Source organism: Seriola aureovittata, chromosome 10 (genome assembly GCF_021018895.1).
Source record: "Seriola aureovittata isolate HTS-2021-v1 ecotype China chromosome 10, ASM2101889v1, whole genome shotgun sequence".
NCBI classification, from domain to species: Eukaryota; Metazoa; Chordata; class Actinopteri; order Carangiformes; family Carangidae; genus Seriola; species Seriola aureovittata.
Genome location: NC_079373.1, coordinates 19,217,445 through 19,243,682, shown reverse-complemented (window position 1 = coordinate 19,243,682; position 26,238 = coordinate 19,217,445). Strand labels below are relative to the sequence as shown.

The 26,238-nt window shown below is 40.6% G+C and overlaps 1 protein-coding gene across 4 annotated transcripts; it reads left to right on the top strand.

Annotated features, from left to right (window-relative positions):
- Nucleotides 1–11: 11 nt before the first annotated feature.
- LOC130176925 (tenascin-X) lies at nt 12–24,782 on the top strand. Of its 4 annotated transcripts, XM_056388352.1 has the most exons (41): nt 17–252; nt 995–1,255; nt 1,750–2,010; nt 2,159–2,419; nt 3,127–3,387; nt 3,642–3,902; nt 4,051–4,311; nt 5,054–5,314; nt 5,709–5,969; nt 6,118–6,378; nt 7,086–7,346; nt 7,601–7,861; nt 8,010–8,270; nt 8,603–8,863; nt 9,155–9,415; nt 9,581–9,841; nt 12,311–12,565; nt 12,920–13,195; nt 13,437–13,700; nt 13,867–14,130; nt 14,944–15,207; nt 15,339–15,593; nt 15,800–16,060; nt 16,329–16,589; nt 16,672–16,935; nt 17,325–17,594; nt 17,705–17,968; nt 18,370–18,636; nt 18,979–19,128; nt 19,322–19,526; nt 20,073–20,188; nt 20,308–20,395; nt 20,491–20,535; nt 20,780–20,867; nt 21,432–21,522; nt 21,776–21,852; nt 22,082–22,216; nt 22,305–22,421; nt 22,542–22,702; nt 22,825–22,960; nt 23,060–24,782. In XM_056388352.1, exons 1-41 carry the CDS (start codon nt 144–146, stop codon nt 23,216–23,218), a joined length of 8,757 nt encoding a protein of 2,918 aa, XP_056244327.1. In that variant the 5' UTR covers nt 17–143; the 3' UTR covers nt 23,219–24,782. The 4 variants fall into 4 exon arrangements, with proteins under 4 accessions (XP_056244330.1, XP_056244327.1, XP_056244329.1 ...); XM_056388354.1 differs by lacking the exon at nt 995–1,255 and having other exon boundaries at nt 18–252; XM_056388353.1 differs by lacking the exon at nt 8,603–8,863 and having other exon boundaries at nt 18–252.
- Nucleotides 24,783–26,238: the final 1,456 nt, after the last annotated feature.

Below are 26,238 nucleotides of genomic sequence, written 5' to 3'. Positions count from 1 at the left end.
TAGTCAGAAATCTCACTGTCACAAACGTCACCACATCCTCTGTGTCTGTGGACTGGAGCGAACCAGAAGGAAACAGCTCCTTCTATAGAGTACAGTGGACAGATGGACATTTCAATGACACTTCGTATGTGTCTGAAACATCTATGACCATTAGTAAACTGATTGCTGGTGTCCAGTATAAAATAAATGTTACTGCAGTGGCAGATGACAACCATACTGACGGACAGAGCACTGCTGTTACTCAATACACAAGTAAGTAAGCGTTTAAATGTGGTTGATACTGTCAGGAGGTCTGCTGAGGAGACCTGGTGGAGAAGACTCTGCAATGATCACAAGCAGGACAACATTCAGAGGCTAATATAAGACTAGTCCAGGTGTGGAATAACAAGTCCTCTCAAAGGAGAAGTTCAGGAGTATCAGGGTTGTATCCTCACAGGAGGGTGAGACAGTTGTTGGTTGTACTGAGGCTGTTTTGTGCATCAGCTTCAGTGATGCTGTTGAACTGGATCACAGTGATGATCAGAGAGTTCAGCAGTGATGCAAATGTTTGTATTTTTGTTGGTCCAGTTTTGTTTTTGCTCCGTAGCTCTGGCTAAAGATTCTAGATAGGGACTGAGAGAATGAGGTCTGGATACAGCAGCTGAAATGAGTCGTCAACACAGAGTTGATTCATTTTTCATTGTGCACTGGAAAGTTAGTCCCTATGTCAAGCTGCCTTTTCTCTGTTATGACACAAGTCAGACGAGGGGGTTTGGTCACCTGTTAAGGATGACCCTGGGTGTCTGCCTTAACAAATGTGGCTACATGAAAAAGTCGCTGATTAAAAAGGATGCTAAATGAACTTCCAGCTGGATGGAAGCAGCTTGATCACTTTGCTGGAGCAGCAAGTCTCATGTTCTCACTGTTACTACTAATTTAATAGATTTTTGAAGTAGATGCTTGATGAAATGATAAAAACTCTCTATTTATCCATTTAACACATTTTCCCTCACAGAGCCTGAAGTAGTCTGTAACCTCAGTGTCACTAACATCACCACATCCTCAGTGTATGTGATGTGGACTGAACCAAAGGGAAACCGCTCCTTTTATAGAGTACATTGGTCTAATGGATCAACTAACAGGAGGGACAGTGTCACTGAAACAAAACTAAACATCACTGAGCTGACTGCTGGAGTGAATTACAGTTTTACTGTCATAGCAGTGGCTGGAGATAACCAAACAGAAAGTGAAATGGCACAGATTTTTCATCATACAAGTAAGATGATGAATGTGATTTTTCTGATCATGGTGGCTCTACCCTGTTTTGTGTTTTATTACATCACAAAACAAAATGATAGAAAAGTTTTTTTTATGAGGATCAGAAAACTAAAATCCACATTTAATATATGAATGTTACTGATGTGCTTTTTGTAACCAACAGGCACATCACAAATAAATGTTACTAGGTTTAAGTCCCACGTCCTGTCCCCTCCTCTCCTCTCCTCTCCCCTCCTCTCCTCTCCTCTCCCCTCCTCTCCTCTCCTCTCCTCTCCTCCATTCTCCTCTCCCCTCCTCTCCCCTCCTCTCTCCTCTCCTCCATTCTCCTCTCCCCTCCTCTCCTCTCTCTCCTCTCCTCCATTCTCCTCTCCCCTCCTCTCTCTCCTCTCCTCTCCTCTCCTCTCCTCTCCCCTCCTCTCCTCTCCTCTCCTCTCCTCTCCTCTCTTCTCCTCTCCTCTCCTCTCCTCTCCTCTCCTCTCCTCTCCTGTATAGGACCAGGTATAATTGGAAACCATCATATTGTGTCCCAAAACACCTCCTCCATCTCTGTGAACTGGGCCTCACCTCCTGGTGAGGTGTTCATGTACAGGTTGGAGTGGCACAATGGTGGAGTGCTGATGACTAGATACACAAATGATACCTTTGCTGTGCTGTCAGAGCTGATCTCTGGTACTAACTACACAATCACCGTCACAGCTGTTGCTGGAGACAATGAGACAGAAGGAGACCCTTACACATTCACTTCATTCACAAGTAAACGCATTTTATCTATTTTGAATTTCAGCTTTTTGCTGTTTGTAGTTTGTTTGTTTGGGTGTCTGCACTCTCCTATTTTGTACTTGCCACAGTCATGAGTTTTCTTTCTCCTCTTCCTCACCGTGTATTTATCCTGCACTCACAGGGCCTGAACTAGTCAGAAATCTCACTGTCACAAACGTCACCACATCCTCTGTGTCTGTGGACTGGAGTGAACCAGAAGGAAACAGCTCCTTCTATAGAGTACAGTGGACAGATGGACAATTCAATGACACTTCGTATGTGTCTGAAACATCTATGACCATTAGTAAACTGATTGCTGGTGTCCAGTATAAAATAAATGTTACTGCAGTGGCAGATGACAACCATACTGACGGACAGAGCACTGCTGTTACTCAATACACAAGTAAGTAAGCGTTTAAATGTGGTTGATACTGTCAGGAGGTCTGCTGAGGAGACCTGGTGGAGAAGACTCTGCAATGATCACAAGCAGGACAACATTCAGAGGCTAATATAAGACAAGTCCAGGTGTGGAATAACAAGTCCTCTCAAAGGAGAAGTTCAGGAGTATCAGGGTTGTATCCTCACAGGAGGGTGAGACAGTTGTTGGTTGTACTGAGGCTGTTTTGTGCATCAGCTTCAGTGATGCTGTTGAACTGGATCACAGTGATGATCAGAGAGTTCAGCAGTGAGGCAAATGTTTGTATTCTAGATAGGGACTGAGAGAATGAGGTCTGGATACAGCAGCTGAAATGAGTCGTCAACACAGGGTTGATTCACTTTTCATTGTGCACTGGAAAGTTAGTCCCTATGTCAAGCTGCCTTTTCTCTGTTATGACACAAGTCATGACACAAGTCAGACGAGGGGGTTTGGTCACCTGTTAAGGATGACCCTGGGTGTCTGCCTTAACAAATGTGGCTACATGAAAAAGTCGCTGATTAAAAAGGATGCTAAATGAACTTCCAGCTGGATGGAAGCAGTTTGATCACTTTGCTGGAGCAGCAAGTCTCATGTTTTCACTGTTACTACTAATTTAATAGATTTTTGAAGTAGATGCTTGATGAAATGATAAAAACTCTCTATTTATCCATTTAACACATTTTCCCTCACAGAGCCTGAAGTAGTCTGTAACCTCAGTGTCACTAACATCACCACATCCTCAGTGTATGTGATGTGGACTGAACCAAAGGGAAACCGCTCCTTTTATAGAGTACATTGGTCTAATGGATCAACTAACAAGAGGGACAGTGTCACTGAAACAAAACTAAACATCACTGAGCTGACTGCTGGAGTGAATTACAGTTTTACTGTCATAGCAGTGGCTGGAGATAACCAAACAGAAAGTGAAATGGCACAGATTTTTCAACATACAAGTAAGATGATGAATGTGATTTTTCTGATCATGGTGGCTCTACCCTGTTTTGTGTTTTATTACATCACAAAACAAAATGATAGAAAAGTTTTTTTTATGAAGATCAGAAAATTAAAATCCACATTTAATATATGAATGTTACTGATGTGCTTTTTGTAACCAACAGGCACATCACAAATAAATGTTACTAGGTTTAAGTCCCACGTCCTGTCCCCTCCTCTCCTCTCCCCTCCCTTCCTCTCCTCTCCTGTATAGGACCAGGTATAATTGGAAACCATCATATTGTGTCCCAAAACACCTCCTCCATCTCTGTGAACTGGACCTCACCTCCTGGTGAGGTGTTCATGTACAGGTTGGAGTGGCACAATGGTGGAGTGCTGATGACTAAATACACAAATGATACCTTTGCTGTGCTGTCAGAGCTGATCTCTGGTACTAACTACACAATCACCGTCACAGCTGTTGCTGGAGACAATGAGACAGAAGGAGACCCTTACACATTCACCTCATTCACAAGTAAACACATTTTATCTATTTTGAATTTCAGCTTTTTGCTGTTTGTAGCTTGTTTGTATGGGTGTCTGCACTCTCCTATTTTTTACTTGCCACAGTCATGAGTTTTCTTTCTCCTCTTCCTCACCGTGTATTTATCCTGCACTCACAGGGCCTGAACTAGTCAGAAATCTCACTGTCACAAACGTCACCACATCCTCTGTGTCTGTGGACTGGAGTGAACCAGAAGGAAACAGCTCCTTCTATAGAGTACAGTGGACAGATGGACAATTCAATGACACTTCGTATGTGTCTGAAACATCTATGACCATTAGTAACCTGACTGCTGGTGTCCAGTATAAAATAATTGTTACTGCAGTGGTAGATGACAACCATACTGACGGACAGAGCACTGCTGTTACTCAATACACAAGTAAGTAAGCCTTTGAATGTGGTTGATACTGTCAGGAGGTCTGCTGAGGAGACCTGGTGGAGAAGACTCTGCAATGGTCACAAGCAGGACAACATTCAGAGGCTAATATAAGACAAGTCCAGGTGTGGAATAACAAGTCCTCTCAATGGAGAATTTCAGGAGTATCAGGGTTGTATCCTCACAGGAGGGTGAGACAGTTGTTGGTTGTACTGAGGCTGTTTTGTGCATCAGCTTCAGTGATGCTGTTGAACTGGATCACAGTGATGATCAGAGAGTTCAGCAGTGATGCAAATGTTTGTATTTTTGTTGGTCCAGTTTTGTTTTTGCTCCGTAGCTCTGGCTAAAGATTCTAGATAGGGACTGAGAGAATGAGGTCTGGATACAGCAGCTGAAATGAGTCGTCAACACAGAGTTGATTCACTTTTCATTGTGCACTGGAAAGTTAGTCCCTATGTCAAGCTGCCTTTTCTCTGTTATGACACAAGTCAGACGAGGGGGTTTGGTCACCTGTTAAGGATGACCCTGGGTGTCTGCCTTAACAAATGTGGCTACATGAAAAAGTCGCTGATTAAAAAGGATGCTAAATGAACTTCCAGCTGGATGGAAGCAGCTTGATCACTTTGCTGGAGCAGCAAGTCTCATGTTCTCACTGTTACTACTAATTTAATAGATTTTCAAAGTAGATGCTTGATGAAATGAAAAAAACTCTCTATTTATCCATTTAACACGTTTTCCCTCACAGAGCCTGAAGTAGTCTGTAACCTCAGTGTCACTAACATCACCACATCCTCAGTGTATGTGATGTGGACTGAACCAAAGGGAAACCGCTCCTTTTATAGAGTACATTGGTCTAATGGATCAACTAACAGGAGGGACAGTGTCACTGAAACAAAACTAAACATCACTGAGCTGACTGCTGGAGTGAATTACAGTTTTACTGTCATAGCAGTGGCTGGAGATAACCAAACAGAAAGTGAAATGGCACAGATTTTTCAACATACAAGTAAGATGATGAATGTGATTTTTCTGATCATGGTGGCTCTACCCTGTTTTGTGTTTTATTACATCACAAAACAAAATGATAGAAAAGTTTTTTTTATGAGGATCAGAAAACTAAAATCCACATTTAATATATGAATGTTACTGATGTGCTTTTTGTAACCAACAGGCACATCACAAATAAATGTTACTAGGTTTAAGTCCCACGTCCTGTCCCCTCCTCTCCTCTCCTCTTCTCTCCCCTCCTCTCCTCTCCTCTCCCCTCCTCTCCTCTCCTCTCCTCTCCTCTCCTCCATTCTCCTCTCCCCTCCTCTCCTCTCCTGTCCTCTCCTCTCCCCTCCTCTCCTCTCCTCTCCTCTCCTCTCCTCTCTTCTCCTCTCCTCTCCTCTCCTGTATAGGACCAGGTATAATTGGAAACCATCATATTGTGTCCCAAAACACCTCCTCCATCTCTGTGAACTGGGCCTCACCTCCTGGTGAGGTGTTCATGTACAGGTTGGAGTGGCACAATGGTGGAGTGCTGATGACTAGATACACAAATGATACCTTTGCTGTGCTGTCAGAGCTGATCTCTGGTACTAACTACACAATCACCGTCACAGCTGTTGCTGGAGACAATGAGACAGAAGGAGACCCTTACACATTCACCTCATTCACAAGTAAACGCATTTTATCTATTTTGAATTTCAGCTTTTTGCTGTTTGTAGTTTGTTTGTTTGGGTGTCTGCACTCTCCTATTTTGTACTTGCCACAGTCATGAGTTTTCTTTCTCCTCTTCCTCACCGTGTATTTATCCTGCACTCACAGGGCCTGAACTAGTCAGAAATCTCACTGTCACAAACGTCACCACCTCCTCTGTGTCTGTGGACTGGAGTGAACCAGAAGGAAACAGCTCCTTCTATAGAGTACAGTGGACAGATGGACAATTCAATGACACTTCGTATGTGTCTGAAACATCTATGACCATTAGTAACCTGACTGCTGGTGTCCAGTATAAAATAAATGTTACTGCAGTGGCAGATGACAACCATACTGACGGACAGAGCACTGCTGTTACTCAATACACAAGTAAGTAAGCGTTTAAATGTGGTTGATACTGTCAGGAGGTCTGCTGAGGAGACCTGGTGGAGAAGACTCTGCAATGATCACAAGCAGGACAACATTCAGAGGCTAATATAAGACAAGTCCAGGTGTGGAATAACAAGTCCTCTCAAAGGAGAAGTTCAGGAGTATCAGGGTTGTATCCTCACAGGAGGGTGAGACAGTTGTTGGTTGTACTGAGGCTGTTTTGTGCATCAGCTTCAGTGATGCTGTTGAACTGGATCACAGTGATGATCAGAGAGTTCAGCAGTGATGCAAATGTTTGTATTCTAGATAGGGACTGAGAGAATGAGGTCTGGATACAGCAGCTGAAATGAGTCGTCAACACAGGGTTGATTCACTTTTCATTGTGCACTGGAAAGTTAGTCCCTATGTCAAGCTGCCTTTTCTCTGTTATGACACAAGTCATGACACAAGTCAGACGAGGGGGTTTGGTCACCTGTTAAGGATGACCCTGGGTGTCTGCCTTAACAAATGTGGCTACATGAAAAAGTCGCTGATTAAAAAGGATGCTAAATGAACTTCCAGCTGGATGGAAGCAGTTTGATCACTTTGCTGGAGCAGCACGTCTCATGTTTTCACTGTTACTACTAATTTAATAGATTTTTGAAGTAGATGCTTGATGAAATGATAAAAACTCTCTATTTATCCATTTAACACATTTTCCCTCACAGAGCCTGAAGTAGTCTGTAACCTCAGTGTCACTAACATCACCACATCCTCAGTGTATGTGATGTGGACTGAACCAAAGGGAAACCGCTCCTTTTATAGAGTACATTGGTCTAATGGATCAACTAACAGGAGGGACAGTGTCACTGAAACAAAACTAAACATCACTGAGCTGACTGCTGGAGTGAATTACAGTTTTACTGTCATAGCAATGGCTGGAGATAACCAAACAGAAAGTGAAATGGCACAGATTTTTCAACATACAAGTAAGATGATGAATGTGATTTTTCTGATCATGGTGGCTCTACCCTGTTTTGTGTTTTATTACATCACAAAACAAAATGATAGAAAAGTTTTTTTTATGAAGATCAGAAAATTAAAATCCACATTTAATATATGAATGTTACTGATGTGCTTTTTGTAACCAACAGGCACATCACAAATAAATGTTACTAGGTTTAAGTCCCACGTCCTGTCCCCTCCTCTCCTCTCCCCTCCCTTCCTCTCCTCTCCTGTATAGGACCAGGTATAATTGGAAACCATCATATTGTGTCCCAAAACACCTCCTCCATCTCTGTGAACTGGACCTCACCTCCTGGTGAGGTGTTCATGTACAGGTTGGAGTGGCACAATGGTGGAGTGCTGATGACTAAATACACAAATGATACCTTTGCTGTGCTGTCAGAGCTGATCTCTGGTACTAACTACACAATCACCGTCACAGCTGTTGCTGGAGAAAATGAGACAGAAGGAGACCCTTACACATTCACCTCATTCACAAGTAAACACATTTTATCTATTTTGAATTTCAGCTTTTTGCTGTTTGTAGCTTGTTTGTATGGGTGTCTGCACTCTCCTATTTTTTACTTGCCACAGTCATGAGTTTTCTTTCTCCTCTTCCTCACCGTGTATTGATCCTGCACTCACAGGGCCTGAACTAGTCAGAAATCTCACTGTCACAAACGTCACCACATCCTCTGTGTCTGTGGACTGGAGTGAACCAGAAGGAAACAGCTCCTTCTATAGAGTACAGTGGACAGATGGACAATTCAATGACACTTCGTATGTGTCTGAAACATCTATGACCATTAGTAACCTGACTGCTGGTGTCCAGTATAAAATAAATGTTACTGCAGTGGCAGATGACAACCATACTGACGGACAGAGCACTGCTGTTACTCAATACACAAGTAAGTAAGCGTTTAAATGTGGTTGATACTGTCAGGAGGAGACAAAAGTCATGACACAAGTCATGATACAAGTCAGACGAGGGGGTTTGGTCACCTGTTAAGGATGACCCTGGGTGTCTGCCTTAACAAATGTGGCTACATGAAAAAGTCGCCGATTAAAAAGGATGCTAAATGAACTTCCAGCTGGATGGAAGCAGTTCGATCACTTTGCTGGAGCAGCACGTCTCATGTTTTCACTTTTACTACTAATTTAATAGATATTCAAAGTAGATGCTTGATGAAATGTTTAAAAAAACTCTCTATTTACCCATTTAACACATTTTCCCTCACAGAGCCTGAAGTAGTCTGTAACCTCAGTGTCACTAACATCACCACATCCTCAGTGTATGTGATGTGGACTGAACCAAAGGGAAACCGCTCCTTTTATAGAGTACATTGGTCTAATGGATCAACTAACAGGAGGGACAGTGTCACTGAAACAAAACTAAACATCACTGAGCTGACTGCTGGAGTGAATTACAGTTTTACTGTCATAGCAGTGGCTGGAGATAACCAAACAGAAAGTGAAATGGCACAGATTTTTCATCATACAAGTAAGATGATGAATATGATTTTTCTGATCATGGTGGCTCTACCCTGTTTTGTTTTTTAGTGCTTAAATCCTAAAAAAAATGTAATACTTTATAATTTATTTGTCTTGATGTGAGTACTTTTCTAATTGTCTTTTTTCTTCGTCTAGTTGCTGCTCTTTTCATCTCAGATTACAGGTTTTACTCCCATGTCTTATCCTTTCCTTTCTTCTCCTCTCCCCTCCCCTCCTCCTCTCCTCTCCTCTCCTCTCCCCTCCTCTCCCCTCCTCTCCTCTCCTCTCCTCTCCTGTATAGGACCAGGTATAATTGGAAACCATCATATTGTGTCCCAAAACACCTCCTCCATCTCTGTGAACTGGACCTCACCTCCTGGTGAGGTGTTCATGTACAGGTTGGAGTGGCACAATGGTGGAGTGCTGATGACTAAATACACAAATGATACCTTTGCTGTGCTGTCAGAGCTGATCTCTGGTACTAACTACACAATCACCGTCACAGCTGTTGCTGGAGACAATGAGACAGAAGGAGACCCTTACACATTCACCTCAGTCACAAGTAAGCCACACTTTGTGCATTCAACATCTGTTCATTGATGTTCAGCTTCTTTAATCTAGTTGGTTTAATTGACCAAGTTAGCCCTCTTCATGTAACACCTCAATTCTAATGTTAGATGTTTTTATCAATCTGTTTCCTCATTGTGTATTGATCCTGCACTCACAGGGCCTGAACTAGTCAGAAATCTCACTGTCACAAACGTCACCACATCCTCTGTGTCTGTGGACTGGAGTGAACCAGAAGGAAACAGCTCCTTCTATAGAGTACAGTGGACAGATGGACAATTCAATGACACTGTGGATGTGTCTGAAACATCTATGACCATCAGTAACCTGACTGCTGGTGTCCAGTATGAAGTAATTGTTACTGCAGTGGCAGATGACAACCATACTGACGGACAGAGCACTGCTGTTACTCAATACACAAGTAAGTAAGCGTTTAAATGTGGTTGGTACTGGAGGTCTGCTTAGGAGACCTGGTGGAGAATGAACACAAGTAGGACGACATTCAGAGGCTAATATAAGACAAGTCCAGGTGTAGAATAACAAGTCCTCTCAAAGGAGAAGTTCAGGTGTATCAGGGTTGTATCTTCCCAGGAGGGTTTTCCAGTTCTTCCTGTTGGTCAGACAAAACAAAACATTAATAAACCTAACAACAGGTTGGTACAGAAGAGAGAGATGCTGCTTGCAGTTCCCTCTTATGTCTATTCTCCTGTAGTAAGGATGTGTGCCTTTGGTAAGTCTTCCAACCTTCTCCCAGTTTCCCAGAGTCAATGCCTGCCAGCTCAGTATGGTAAACATGCTGGAGGAATGATCTTGTTCCAGGACTGTTAGGTACTCTCTCGTGCCATGTAATATCCGGGATGCGGTGTAGGTATCCCAGGTGGAAGTTGTTCAGCCGTTTTTCTTGTCTGGTGCAAGTGGTCCAGGCGTCACTGTCTTATTGCAGGCTGCTGATGACGCAGGCTTTGTAGACCTGGAGTTTTGCGTGCAGAGTTAAGTGCTTGTTGGTTGGAACACACTCTCTTTAACAGCTTGGCCATCGCTGGAGTGGCCCTCGCAAACAGGTGCTCAGTTCCTCGTTAAATGACAGGTCGTTGGATAATGTGGACAGTGGACAGATGGACCACTGTCTCATTTACAAAGTATGTAAATGAGTTGACCAAGTCAAGAGTCTTGCTGTTGGTGGAGATGGAGGGTGGGGTTTTGATTTATTGGCCCATGAAATTTGTCTTCTTAATGCTAATGGTGAGAGCTAACTCCTTACAAGAATGTGAGATCCTGTCCATCAGCCCCTGGAACAGACTCAGTATGGGATACTAGTGATCCATTGTCTGTAAATACCATTCCCCTCAGGAGCACACTGGTCATTTTGGTCTTGGACTGCAAGCAGGCAAGGTTAAACAGTCTGGTGTCAGCTCTGGTGTGTAGGTAGATACCATCATGGGTTGAGCCAAATGCAAACACCAGCAGGAGAGAAAAGAGAATACCAGAGAGGGTTGGCGCAAGAACACAGTTCACAATTTTCACGAGAAGCTTGAAGAGACCATTTCTGCTGACAAGGTTAAAAGTCTTTGTGAGATCGACAAAGGCGAGATCAAGGGGTCCTCTGCTCTCGGGATTTTTCCTGCAGCTGGTGAAGGGTGAAGATCAAAGGTAGTTGCTGCTGTCATTTGTTCTTGTACATCGTGACAATCTTGGTATCACACACTTCCAGGGGGACAATTCCTTCATTCCAACAGAGGTGGAGGAGATTGTGAGGATGTGGAAGTAAGAAAGGTTTCCTAAGTTTGATGACTTTGGGTGTTATCCTGTCAGCACCTGGGGCTTTGCTGAATGCAAGGCTATCGGTGGCTTTGCTGAGCTTCTCCCTTGTTCTTTATTAAGCTCCTCTATCACAGGCAGGCTTGCAATGCTGTTCACGCTGCCTCGGATGCAGTGTTCTCTGCTGTGTACAGCTCCATGTAGTGTTCAGCTCACTTTTCCATCTGCTTGCTGCCATTGGTGATGACTTCACCTGACTTGGATTTGAATGACACCATTTTCATGATGGGGGGGACCTGTTGCTTGTTTGATCCCCTCATCCATGCCCCTGATGTCCCCCATGTTAGAGGTGGTCTGAATGTTGGAGGAGAGCTCAGCCCAGTAGTTGTTGGCACAGATTTTTGTTCTTTGCTGGCCTCTGTTTTTAGCTTCTCTGAGTCTCAAAGCTCTTTGTTGATGGTTTGCCTCGTGCTTGAGGGAAGCAGTACATTTGGCCCTTGATGACTGGTTCCATCTCTGCTGCGTTGGTCTGTGTTCCTCCTCGCTTTCTTGCCATAAGCTGCAAGGGCCTAAATAAAGTTATATAGGCAGTTCCATTTGTCCACAGCACTTTGCTGGTTGGAGGCAGAGAGTGCTTGGTCAAGGGAGGTGAGGAAAAGCTGGATGACTGCTGTTGACTGCTGCTGATGTTGTTGAGTGCCTCTTGTGCCATGATGATGAGGTCGAGCTGGTGCCAGTGTTTGGATCTGAGGGTCAGGCATAAACACTCAGCAGATTCACATTCTAATGTGCTTTAGCCTGCCAGCTGAGACAGTGAGCACGTGAGAAATTTAGGAAATGGATGAGAGCCAGTTAGAGTCCAGCCATCAGACAACAAAGGTGCTATTTCTATGCAGAGCCCCCTACATCCCGAAATACAGGAATAAATAGAGTGGAAGTATGGTGAATGGAGTAATAATATCTAATAATCAAAATTCAATATTTTAGCTTTTAATTGATTAAAATATGAATTAACAGCAAATATATGTACTTTATTTACATTTTGTCATTTCAAAATGTGACATATCATATTATGTTTTTTCACAATGCAATTATAAGAAAAAAAACACCTTCTACTTGTTTTTTTGTACAGGGCCTGCGAAGCCTGGGGGCATTACAGGACAAGGAACTAATAGCTTGTCTGTCAGCTGGACTTTGCCTAAAGGGGAGGTTGATCATTACGTGGTGACAATCTCAAATACAATACTGAACTATTCGATTACCAACATAACAGAAGCCACCACAGCCAACTTTACTGATTTATATCCTGGGAGAATCTATGATATCAGAGTGACAGCTGTAGCTGGAAACTTAAATAACACGTCTGACCAGGCTTCACTTGCAACTAGTAAGTTCAACTTCCTTTTCTGTTGTTGTTTTCATGGGGTTTTCTTGATCAGATCTTGAGAGCAGCTAAATAATATGGGTTATACTTCTAATAATGTTTTGTAAGTAAAAGTAGCTCATTTAATGGATTTAAACCATTAAACACATTCAGTAAATGTGATATTTTGTCGAAACACCATGCTAACAAAATGCTCTTTACATTGTGTGTTTGATCTCACTAATTGCATGTCTCAAGAATCACCACACTACAGCCTGACTGCAAAAACCTTTTGTTTTATATTTGTTTTTTGTTTTTTTAAACAACACAGTTATAGGAAAATATTACCGACCTGTACCTGTTATTCACACCTCTTAGGTCCCACGCCTCCTGGTTCCATTATCATCAGTGACAGGACAAACTCGTCGCTCCTCCTGAAGTGGGCGATTCCTGTCTTGATGGAGGGTGCTCCAGACATCAGCTACTATATCACTTATCACCAGTCTGAGCGTAGCGAGCTACAAAATAAAACCTCCACAGTCAATAGCACAGAGCTGTCCCTGCTTTTCTCTGGAATTCGCTACAATATAACTGTCGAAACAGTTGGACCCCAAAATTTAAGGAGCACGGCTGTCAATTATTCTACTTTCACCCGTGAGTACAACAAGGAGACACCAAAGGACAGAGAAGTGTCTCTATTGCTTGGAGTGTTTTAATTCAAATTTGCAATATTTGTATGACAACCCAGTGGTTTGTTTTTGCCAGTACCTAAGAATACTGCATATCACATAACTTACTGTATATTATAAATGCGTCATAAAGTATGTGACAAAAATCTCTTCTTATCAAATTACTTTTCTAACTAACATTTCCATCTTGTTTGTCATCTTTCTAGTGCCCAACCCTGTGTTGAACATTGCAGCCCACCCTAAATCCACCACCTCGATCAGAGTGGAATGGTCATACCCGCTGGGAGCCCAGTCATATTACATATACTTGATTACAACCTACTCCACCAACGCCTCACAAACATGTTTAACAAGCAATAACAGCAAAGATATAGTTGGCCTGAAGCCAGGAACTAGATATAATATCAGTGTCATCACCAGAATAGAACCAGGAATTGAATCCACGGAGGAACAGACATTCAATTACACACGTAAGACCTTCTTTTTAAACACAGCCAAACTGCTGAAGCCTTAATTGGTTCTGTACTGCTTTAACTTTATGATATCCTATATACACAAAACCACAAACTACAAAAATATAAAATACCTTTGTTGAGGTTTTTGGCCTTATATAACCCTCTGCTGTATTTGCTACAGTGCCCAAAGCAGTGACCAACCTCACAGTGAGTGAAGTGAACACAACAGCCATCCGGCTGACGTGGGTCAAACAAAGTGATTTTAAGACTTCCTACTCCTACCTGGTGATAGCGCTCCAGGACGCCATAGAGGTTCAGAAAAATCAAACAGAGACAGAGACTTATACCTTCTTCCATCTGACACCTGGAGAACTGTACACTTTTTATGTGTTTACAGTTGTAGAAGGGGTCAAGTCCACAAGGGAAAACACATCAAGTTACACAAGTATGTCTTCAACATTTCTAAAATGTGTTTATATATATGACAGAGAGACAACTATAAAAAAAAAAAACACCAGAATGCTCAAAATCCAAGCAGCAAAGGTGACAAAATGGATTTTAGTCCCTATTATGGGTTAAAGTGGAAACAGACAACTTTTCAACCCCCAGTGTTTCCCAGTGGTATTACTTGGAAATGATCCCAGCGGATGAGTTCAGGGCTGAATTTCTGGCCCAGTCCAACCATTGCTCTCTCCATTGAGTGAATGCTTCACCTTCCTTGCCCCATCCGACAACAGGGCCCTTTTTTTCTTTTGCTGGGTAGTGTTTCCACAGTGACTCCATTTTTTCCCAGGAGATTTTGTACCCAGCGACAGATAGAGTTGTATGAAAGCGAGGCTTATAGGGAACCAATCTGAAGGTGAAACAGGCGGTGTCATTATTCTATAGTCATCACATTGTGCAATCAACATTTAATTCCTAAGTTATTCCTAAATTAATTCATAAATAAAAGCAAAAAAACTTGTCTATTGCCACTTTAATCTCCAAAAAAAAAAAACGCCCTGCCTGTTAAATACCCACATATTTCGAATGCCACAACTCCAGTTTGTAATGCAGGTCTTCCTTTAAAATGTTCAGTCTAGAGTCCATCATAGAACATTTTAGAATACAATAACTGTGTTACAATTATTGTGTTACTCTCCACCTTGCCTATTTTTTTCAAGTTAACTTAATGTGTACTCATTATGTTAGACACATCTGAGATATTTAAGATTATCTCAATGTATATTACATTAAATTCAAATCTTTTTTCCTTCAGGGCCTGAGGCAGTTTCTAACATCATAGCCATAGGCAACACAACTACCATGTCAGTGAGCTGGACCCCAGCAGTTGGGGCGGTGGTCTCCTACACTGTCCTGCTGTACAGAGATGGGCAGTTGGTGGGGAACAGCACGGTTCTGAGCAACACTACTGTAACCAAAGTATTTCAGCGCCTCATACCAGGAGTGCTTTACTGTGTAGAGGTGTTCACCACAAGTGGATCTTTTGAGAGCTACAGTCAAAGAATTTGCAACGCAACTCGTGAGTTACATCAAGATTGTGACTTGTAAATCTGTTTGTACTTTTGCATTTTGTATGTATTTTGACCATTTATTTAATAAATGCTTATTTGAATTAAGCTCTAATGAAACAGTATTCCTTTTCCTCTTCAGTTCCCAACCCTCCTGGCCCCATCACAGTGGTGTCTCAGACTGTGAAGTCCATCAACTTTACCTGGTCAGTTCCAGAGGGCATGGACCATAATAAATACAACTTCAGTGTGTCCACCGTTAATGGCTCCTATCTGACTGAAAACAACTGGTTCCTGTTGGACAATCTGGAATCTGGAAGCCCCTACAACATCTCTGTTGTTACTGTAGGCATATATGGCTATGAGAGCACAGCAGTGACAGCACAGAACTATACCAGTGAGTGTGATTGATACACATAGATCCCATAAGGGTTATTACTGTGGATGGTAAACTTTATTATATTTTCTTAATAGTTTTCCTTTTTTCTTTTTTACTTATGTCTTTGTGGCGAACCGCAGATGCTATTTATACTATTTTCCCCGAAATCTGACTGAAAACTTATTTTTTATATCCACTGTGTCTCATCTGTTTTATTTTCTCAGGACCATATTCTGTAACCAGCCTGAGAGAGGAAGAAATCACCACAAATTCAGTGACCTTGGTGTGGGAACAAATGCAGAGCAAATCTCATTATTCATATGAGGTGCAATTCACCAATGGCTCCTTTTCTTCTTCTAAAGTAGTTTTAAACACCACTGACAAAATCATTGGACTTTCATCTGGGAGCAGCTACAACTTCACTGTCACTACACAGACAGCAGATGGCACTCGGGCATCTCCTGTGACAGTCTCCTACTATACACGTATGTATATATCCTATCAAACACACTGTCTCTACACCTGGACATTTACAATCTTACAACGAAGCTAAATAAGCAAAACAACCAAAGAAGACAATTACACAATTAACTAAACACATTTAGTTTATCATTATTCCTTTACCTTTTATCTGTCTGTAATTGCATTGTAATTTTGTACTGAGGGAAGTGCAGCTAATTTGACAGAATATGGAAGAACAACTGTGCTTAATGTTGTTGTTTCCAAAATTAACCCTCTCTTCTTTGTTTGTAGGGCCTCATAGAATTAGATTGTTGAAGGCTGAAACCTTAAACACAACCACTGTAAATCTGACTTGGGAAGTACCACTGGAGGATAAGAGTGAATATAAATATCGGATTCAGACAAGTGGCTGTGGCTCCCAAAACAAAACCATTGCAGAAAACCGTGCCCAGATCTCAGCGCTCACCCCTGGGACCGAATGCACCTTCTGTGTTTCGGTCAGGGCAGCGAATGGCATCGAAGGGGAAGCAGAGTGCACCTCGCAGTACACTAGTAAGATTCTCACCTTTCATTTCTGTTTCTTTATTTCACATAATTGATCAGCTTTAATCTTTTCTCCTCTGCACATTGACAGAGCCTGAGACAGTGCAACCCAGCATCTCCAGCCGGGGCTCCAATAGTTCGATCCTGGTGTCATGGCCCAAACCTTCTGGAAAAGTGGAATATTACAAGGTTTATCTAAACGGAACTTCCTCGGCTATAGAGGAGAAAGAGCTTAACTCTACCAGTACCTCTTTTCTGTTTGAAAGCCTGTCCGCAGGGAGGCTTTACACTGCCAGGGTAATCTCATATAGTGGACCCTTCAATGCATCATCTGGATCCATCACTAATGCAACTTGTAAGTATGATAAATGTGTTCACCTTTAAAGTTTTCAGTGGTGTTCAGAGGAAGTAATGCAGAGGAAGTTCTGCACATTTTTAGTTTTTCGGGTTTTATTTAAGCCATGAAAATTTTCTTGACATTGGGAACAACAGTGATATCTTCTTTGACTTTATTTTTTGTAATATAATGATGTAGTCCTGCAGTTGCGAGCGCAGCTGATCGTGCTTTAAAGAACACGATGTGCAATGACACGATAATGGTTACTCCTCTATCATCCTTCTGAGTGACATTACTCATGTGTGGAAGGATAGCAATATCATAAAAATGTTTTGAGTTGATGAATGGAAGAATAACTCTGCTTGTTGAAGTTAACATGTTTCAATTCCATTCCTTACCCCTCTCAGTCCCTAACCCTCCCGGGTCAATTGAAGTCCTGACAAAGACAACCAGTTCCATTGAAATTAGGTGGGAGGAAGCTCCTCTGATGACCGGTGCATCATTCGTCTACAAACTGACAGACACACAATCCCAGGGAGGTCGAATCTTCACTACCAACACCACCAGTCACACTTTTGCCTCCCTGCTTTCTGGGTTTTCCTACAACATCTCCATCGTAACAGTGGGTGTCATGGGTTTTGAGAGTGAGAGGGTTCACATCTACTTTGTTACTACAAGTAAGGGTTTTATTTCTGTACCCAAGCAATGTGCAAGCACAAGCACTCTCCTCTGTCACCTTTTTTATATCTGGATTAACATTTACATCTCTTAAATGTCTTGCATACAGGACCATTGAGTGTGGAGTCTCTTGTGCCACGTAAGGCAGAAGAGAACAACATCACAGTCACATGGAAAGAACCTGCTGATTACAAAGGAGGTTATCGTTACAATTTGACCTGGCAAGGCCGAGATGGGCCCATCAGTAACATAACATCTAAAACTGAGTATACTATCTATAACCTCGATCCTGGCAGCCTCTATAGCTATAATGTCACCACAGAGACCTCTGACGGAACACAGAGTGCTCCAACATCGAATTCCAGCTGCACAAGTATGATAATAAGAGTTTGATAAATTTCATACTGCTATCACATGGTTTCAAATAATTTTGTCTTTCGTTTGAACATACATAAAAAATGTGAAATGCAAGCTTATTTTAGGTGTAATTACAGTTACAAAGTGTGGCATTCTAGTTTTAAGATTTTATCTAATAAAGACAATTTAGATATTTTTAATTGATTTTTTTAATCAGAAAGTGAAGTGGATGTTGCTGACAGATGGACACAGATTTTTTAAGTAATGGAAGGGAAATTGCTTGTCTTAAATGATGCAGCAAATATATTTTTGGCCAATATTATTATATATTAATCTACTTTAATATCAAAAACTGTTTTATTTGTGAATTATCAGTGTTATGTTTCTCCTAACATGCATTTCTATGTGATGCTGCAGAGGCAAGCCCAGTGAAACACTTAAAGTGCAACGGTCCAGACAAAGAAAATGCACAAATCGTCTTGTCCTGGACCGCACCCAGTGGCCAGCACTCCGGCTTCCTGGTCACTGTAAACGACAGCAAGATCAGCAACTCGACAAACACCTGTTGCAATCAGACTGTTTACAATCTTCGTCACAATACTGAGTACAAGCTGTCTGTGGAGACACTGAGCTGTGGAGAGCCCAGCACTCCTGTGTCTCTGAAATGCCACACAGGCATTACAGGTAGGACATTATGATTTGTGGACATTATAGTTACACTGTACAACTGTAGAATGCAAATGCTAATAATCAAACATAATTCAAACATATTTTAATAGAGGTTTTTGACATTTTTTTGAGATACATGCAGCAAACCTTTATTTGTCTGTTGCTCATGCTGAAAGAGATCCAGTCATTTGAGACACTCACTAGAATTATGATAGGCTGGTTAAGGTAGCAAGCTCAAAACTCTATTTCTGTATTTTCTTTACAGTTTTTTAAAAATGTTTTTGTGATGTAAGATGTATGAGTAAGAACTTCTCAAAACCAAATCGTTTTCTCTTTTCATAATTTTTATTCTTGAAGCTCCAAACATTCCACCCAACTATGAGTCACTGTTGTTGGTGAGTGAGACGGTATACAACAGATTCTCCCTTCAGATTAACAGACAGCTGCTGAGTGACACCAATGGGCCAATCACACATCTTGGAGTGATGGTGACAAACAGCCCCTCTGGTGGGTTTCTTTTTCTTTTCTTAATGTCAGGGTGTGTTTTATAATTATGTCACGTCATCGTAATCCATTCATTCGGAAGTGACAATTTGTTGTGAATGTATCCTGGAGATCCATTTATTTATGCTGAGTCGTAGGTATTTCTTCATATTTTCTTTATTTGTTTCATATGATTAAGACTTAATGGTTATTTCAGAGCTTTCAGGTAAAGATTTGAAAACATACTTGGGGAAAACCTATGATCAGTGGAAGGCAAAGGACACTCCAGTATACCTGGCAACAATCAGAGAGACCAGTGTCCAGTCACGCAGTGGAGACAACGATCTGAGCATAGAAGTAGGAGATGAATCCAAATGGAACGGTTACACTAATGGTCCTCTGGATGCCACGGGAAAATACGTGTAAGAACAAAAGTGATACTGTGTATAGTATAGTAAAATCTCAATGACTGAATAAGCATCTCCTTTATAGGTTATTGCTATATTATGTGAGATCATATGTATTTGAACTGCCAACTATTGTTGTTACTTCTTAATAATGTGTAATAATGTATGTTTTTTTTAATCAAGTCATTAAAATGACTAATGATGTATCTGTTACACTTGAATTTTTTAATGTTAGCAATGCATTTTCATTGTAAGTTAAGTAATGATTTTATCTTGATAATTTGATTAATCATGTTAAGTTATGCAGGTTTTCAGATGTCATTTAACTTGAACAAAATCTGGTTTCAAGTAGATATGTTAACAGGTGCTTCTTTTTGAAACATTAGAGTTAGACTGTATTTATACACTGACAAATCATTACATCATCTAGACAAATATTACAGCATTAGTTATTTTGTGATACTTAATTTGTTATAGACCAAAAAAGAATGTCAAAATGTAAGATCTGTGTGTACATAAACATACATACATATAAAAAAAATGTGATCTCTTATCCTGCAGATACGCCATTGTGTTGTTCACAAATCTGACTACGACAGATGGCTTTGTGAATGTTGAGTATTCACTGGTCACAGTTACAAACTTCTACCCTACTATTCAACTCCCACAAAACCCAGGTACCCAGATTCACGTTTTATGTTTGTCTGTTTTGCTATGAAACGCTCCCATAATGTGAGGAAACGCTCATTGGCCTCTTTCTGTTGTCTCTCTGTCGTAATCTTTGTCAACATTTCAGCTGTCATTGGGATTGCTGTCGGAGTAACACTGGGAATTTTTTTTGTACTCTTCATCATCCTCATTGGCTTCATCATCTACTGGAAAAGGTTTGTCATTGTCATAATTGATAGAAATTACCACTAAAATAAAATAAAAAATGTGTATAGGAGTAAACACCAGACTCTCTATTTATGAACTGTAGGTTATCTAACAAAGAATCATCAGACATTCAGATTCATTCAATGAGGTAAGGCTTTCATTTTTACCATGTTATTGTAAGTTCAAAGTAAATGGACAACAATGCTTATAGCTGTTAGTCAATGTTGCTTTTTCCTCTTTCTTTTTCCAGAGCCAAAGTGTAAGTATAAATCCTATAAATAATAAAGTATGATCAGATCTACACATCATGACCGGAACAGACTGAACTGTGCTGAAATGGTTTTCTGAACAAAACTCATTTCTTGTCTTATCTCCGGTGTCCATTTGAGCAGAAGTGTGGCGGTGAGGGTGGAGGACTATGAGGATTACTACAAGAAGCAGAAAGCAGACTCCAACTGTGGCTTTGCTGAAGAGTTTGAGGTGAAACAAAAACTTAATATTCAAGGGCTTCTGATAGAAAATGTGCCTATTCATAGCAGACAATTATTGCTAAAAAAAAAAAAAAACATTAATTGGCCAATGGGATCAGTATCAAAATATTTTCCAGTATATTTTGTAGTTTATTCAAGATTTTAATCATGTAATTTTAATACGTGTAAATGTGATTAAGTTCAATGTTTATATCTAACTACATATTTTGTCCATCTCCTTCAGACATGTCAGACACTTTAATGCTGTAATGTTTAAAGATAAATCAGTACTGGTACAAATGAAGTAGTGTTTGAAAGACATTTGGGCCAAACATCAGTTTTACAGTAATGCTTACAATTTGCAACATACTTCACTGGTGCAAAGTGGTGGACACGTAGTAAAAAAAAAACCAAAACATGAAATTTATTAGTAACTGGAGGTCAAATATTTCGGTGACTGTGCTTCCATACTGATATGTAGTTGCTGTCTGTGGTATTGCACATGCACTAGATTTTGGGCGTAAGGTGAGCCATCAAATCGTGAGTCACATTTTTTTTCCCCTTTCTTTTAAAGGACCTGAAGCTTGTTGGTACGGGTCAGTCGAAAACAAGCGCTCTGACTATGGAGAACAAGCCCAAGAACCGCTACAACAACGTGCTTCCCTGTGAGTCACCTTCACAAATCCACCTCTGCTTCTTTCAACAGTAACACTCTTCTCTCTTTAAACTATATCATCGCCTATCATGGTGTATCTGCTACCATTATCCCATTTTTGTTTTGACATTAAATCAAAGTTATCACTGCAATAATTCAATTCATTTAAATTCTTTCACATTTCAGAAAACTGAACATCAGTGCAGCCATAACATTTTAAACATGGTAGATTTTTCCATTTACCCTCTTCTCTCGCCTCCTAGATGACTCCTCTAGGGTGAAACTCTCTATTATCCATGGAAGTCCCTATGACGACTACATCAATGCTAACTACATGCCGGTGCGTACTGACACTTGTCGAGGCAGCTCTTTGCTTCAGTCATTGCTTCAGTATCAGTAAACATCCTACTGAACAACATAACTGCTCATTCCTCTGCTTAATGCCATGCTATTTAAACTATTCCGCCTTCATGCACATTGATGTTTGGGACACCTGAGAATCTCAGAGAAAAGTACTGAACAGAATGGATGTTTGTGTTCTGTGGCTGGGCTGATGTTTCATTTGGCAGGGTTACAACTCCAGGAAGGAGTTTATTGCAGCTCAGGGCCCATTGCCCACCACAGTCAACGAGTTCTGGAGGATGATATGGGAGAAGAACGTACAGACCCTCGTCATGCTGACACGCTGTAATGAGCAGGGACGAGTGAGTGCAAACACAAACACAAGCACCACGACTAGCAGCAACATGCACGTTAATGCACATGGACGCATCAACTGTTTTCCCTTGCCAGGTAAAATGCGAGCAGTACTGGAGTTCCGGCACGAAGCACTTTGAAAACATCACTGTGACAACAACCTCTGAAATACCACTTGAAGACTGGACCATCCGGGACTTTGACATTAAAAATGTAAGTGGTGAGATGTAACACACCCTCTCAACAGGAAAGAAATCCACAGTGTGACAGTCACCATCACTCATCATGGTGTATTTAACATCTATTTTGAGTTTGCGTGTTGTTGTTCTCCAGGTGAAAACGGCAGAGACCCGCTCAGTGCGTCATTTCCACTTCACAGCCTGGCCGGATCACGGGGTACCAGAAACCACTGAACTCCTCATCAGTTTCAGACATTTAGTCAGAGAACACATGGACCAATACTCCAGACACTCTCCTACTGTAGTCCACTGCAGGTTTGACTCAACACACACACACTTCTGCCTTCAATCCTATGTAAATTTCAGAAAAGACACCAAAGATTCACCCGACATTCTTTTTCTCTCTTGTCCATGTGTCTACCTGCGTCTACATTCAGTGCTGGTGTTGGGCGCACAGGTACCTTCATAGCCATTGATCGTCTGATCTTCCAGATTGAAAGAGAAAATATTGTGGATGTGTATGGCATCGTCCATGATCTGCGCATGCACCGGCCCCTAATGGTGCAAACAGAGGTAGGATACAGTCACATTCACTGTGGTTTTTGTCTTACTGTACATGAAATTATCAGTATGCTGCAGCTCAACAAACTTTTGTATTTGGTGTCCCTGCAGGATCAGTATGTGTTCTTAAACCAGTGCGCCATGGACATCATCAGGTCAAGAACTGGAACCAATGTGGATCTAATCTACCAAAACACAGCTGCACTCTCTATTTACGAGAACGTAGAACCCAAAAAAGGTTTCCGCAAAAACGGGTACCACAATGCATAGGACAGAGAGAGTGGTCAGGTCTTCTGCTTCTCTCCTCACTCTTAGCAAGAAACTCAGCAGACATTTGTAAAGGGAATGCTTTAAACAGATTGTGTTGTATTTATTGTTTATACATGTCATGCTCTTGTGAGGGACCCTGTAGCTTTTTCTGGATTCAAACCTCTTTTTCTGGTATTTATTCATTAAAAATGTTGAATGTTTGACAATAGAGAAAACTGTATATGGAGATACAATAGTGGACATAATCACTGACCAAAAATATTTTTGATTATATGAAAACTTCTGTCTTGGATTCTTTCTTTTAATTGAATACTTTTGTATTGCTCAGTTGTTGTTGTTTTTTTTATTTCTGCTTGCTTACTACTGTATACTGTATGACTTACTGATGATTACATCTTTAGCTCAGGTAATATGTTGTTGCTGTATAGGTATTAATACAGACATTTTAGACAAAAGAAAATCTTGTTATTAAATGAACCTTTAGTATGGCTGCATAAAAAAACTGCTGGTATAAATACTGTGCCTTTTAAAAACCTGTGTACTATAATACCAATAGGTGGCACTCTTCTATTTTTGCTTTACTGCTTAAGCCAAAACTATAAAAGATAAAGAGGGACTGTTGTGATTTTACCTTGTTATAGCAACCTTAGAATTAAGTTTTTAAATATATTGTATTTTATTGAAGTTTGTTGGATTGGTACAACCAATAGTTTTTGCACCTCTTAAGGCAATTTGAACTGTGCAATGCCTTGTAATGAAGGAGTTTTGTTGTAGAGTCTTTTGTATTTGAATGCACTGTAGTGAATAATGCACTGGATGCATTTGTCTTTTTACACTGTCCACTTTTTAAAACTATGAGATGTTTATTTTTATCAGTATATTTCTTCATTATATTTTGGCCAGTTCTTTGTGATACTGTTTGTAACCTTTTTCTTGTCACCATGCCTCTGATTGTTCCAGTCTTACTTTGATTAGTTTTTAAGATTAAAGAGATGTGTCACATTAAACAAAAGCTCAGGAAATCCAAGAATGACAACTGAACATTTTACTGGGAGGTATGGTAATAGATCAACTATACTGCGTCAATGTCACATCCATTGTTGTGTTAATGTCCTTATTTTCTACATTGTACATTCCTCATAGAAACAACAATGTTATATCACTTCCTGCTACATATCTGGTCTGTCTAATGGACATTTCCTGAGATGTTAAAATCACCAGAGCAGCACAAGCCTTATTTTCAGCTTCTAAAGGGCAGAATTTTCCATGAGGCAGGTACGGCTTCTTTGTAAAGATAATTAATATGTGCAGTTAGGCTGTAGATATTTTTAAGCCCATGTTTTATTTTTAATGTATCGTAATGTACTTAAAACAATTGAAGGCACTTGTGTTTGAGAAACAAGAATAGCAAATAGATGCAAAGTTTCAGGATGTTTTTGAAATGCTTTATGATATGCTTGCTGGTACAATGCAAAAATATAAAAGAAGCAAGATTTTAATATTTGAATACCTTTTAATCTGTCAAACAAAATGGTATTAAAGATGTAACTACATTTTTACCCCACATATGTGTATGGCTGTAGTGTGTGGTTTGAAACTGTGTATGAGTGAGTGTTGCATCAGTCTCCTCTTTACTAGAATCAAGCATCTTCAATATAATTACAGATTTTTACTCTCACAATAATGTTATACTATCTCCAGGCTGATGTGACTCAGAATATGCTAGTTTTTGTGTTATGTAACATTTTACAAGCTAATATCATTGAAAACATAACTTGTGTGACAGCCTAACTAGAAATAGCACAGTTGTTAAATTCATTATGCAAATAGTTTTTGAATTGTTTCAGTCAAATGGAAAGTACTAAGAGGAGCAAAGCTATTGAATGTGCTGCATGGTGCACAGGAGGATTGAGCTGGCACACCTCTGCATTATTCAGAGCAACTTTGAGCTTGCAGGTAGCAAAGTGCACCCTCAAAGGATGAATAAATAATAGCGTTTCTGTTTCCTACTTCATGAGGAAAAACCCTACACAGCGCTTCTGACAGACTTCAAAAAGTTCTAATTTTAAAGCTCACATCAGTTCTACACTTGAGGGATTTTGTACAATATGGTGGTGTTTTAAGGGTAATCATTTTCACACAGTAGCTACAGGGAACTCCTGGCATGTGGGTAATATAATAATTCGTCAGCATGTTGGCTTCATTAAGCCTGATATTTCTCACATCTTTTACAGTACCCTCCCTCCTTTTCCCCCGTTTCTTTACGTCTCCCTGCACTCCTCCTCATCATCCTTGTTTCATGTCTCTCAGATCCACAAGTTGGATCTAAAAATAGATTTGGCATTTGAATGTCTTTTTCTAGTTTCCTATGCTGTGATTTGCAATAAAACAGCTCGCAGGGAGCTGGAGCCATTATGACAGCAGTCCAACCTGCAAATAGAAAATTAAAATAGGACAAAAGATAACTGGGTGATCCAAATTTAATGATGAGCTCAAATGCTTATGTGCCAGTAAATCCACCATAATGGATTACACATCTGACTGAGGTGGTAATAGTTTTTTTTTTGGCATTCTCTGAAAACATAAAAAAAAAAAACAGAAAAAAAAAACAGTCATAAATAAGGAAGTGTGCTCTTTTAAGTGGAAGACATGCAGCCACACAGCTAGGTGGAGACCTTGCCTTGACATTAAGTTAAGACCTGACTTCCAAACTTGTCATTATGAGTGTACTGTACATGTGGCTGTTGATGTCCGGCCTGCGGTCTGATATTAGCATGTTTGTGTCATTTTACAGCTCTCACATGGCTGTTTATGTTTAGCTCATTAAAGCGATGACATTGGACATTCAATTTGAAGAAAGACAAAATAAAGTCACAATGGCCCTGCAGATTAAAAAAAAAAAAAAAAAAGGGTCAAATATTAGATTGCTAACACAGAGGGAGTATGCTGAAGTAGAACCCAAACAATGAAATAGAAGTGGTAAAAAGTATATAAAACACATTCAACTCAATCAGCTACAG

Bases quoted from the DNA above. Each gene is read 5' to 3' on its own strand.
- LOC130176925 (XM_056388352.1), top strand. From the start codon at position 144: ATGACCATTAGTAAACTGATTGCTGGTGTCCAGTATAAAATAAATGTT. The intron at 21,523-21,775 runs GTGAGTCACCTT...CTCGCCTCCTAG, and splicing joins CTACAACAACGTGCTTCCCT to ATGACTCCTCTAGGGTGAAA. The intron at 22,703-22,824 runs GTTTGACTCAAC...GTCTACATTCAG, and splicing joins CCTACTGTAGTCCACTGCAG to TGCTGGTGTTGGGCGCACAG.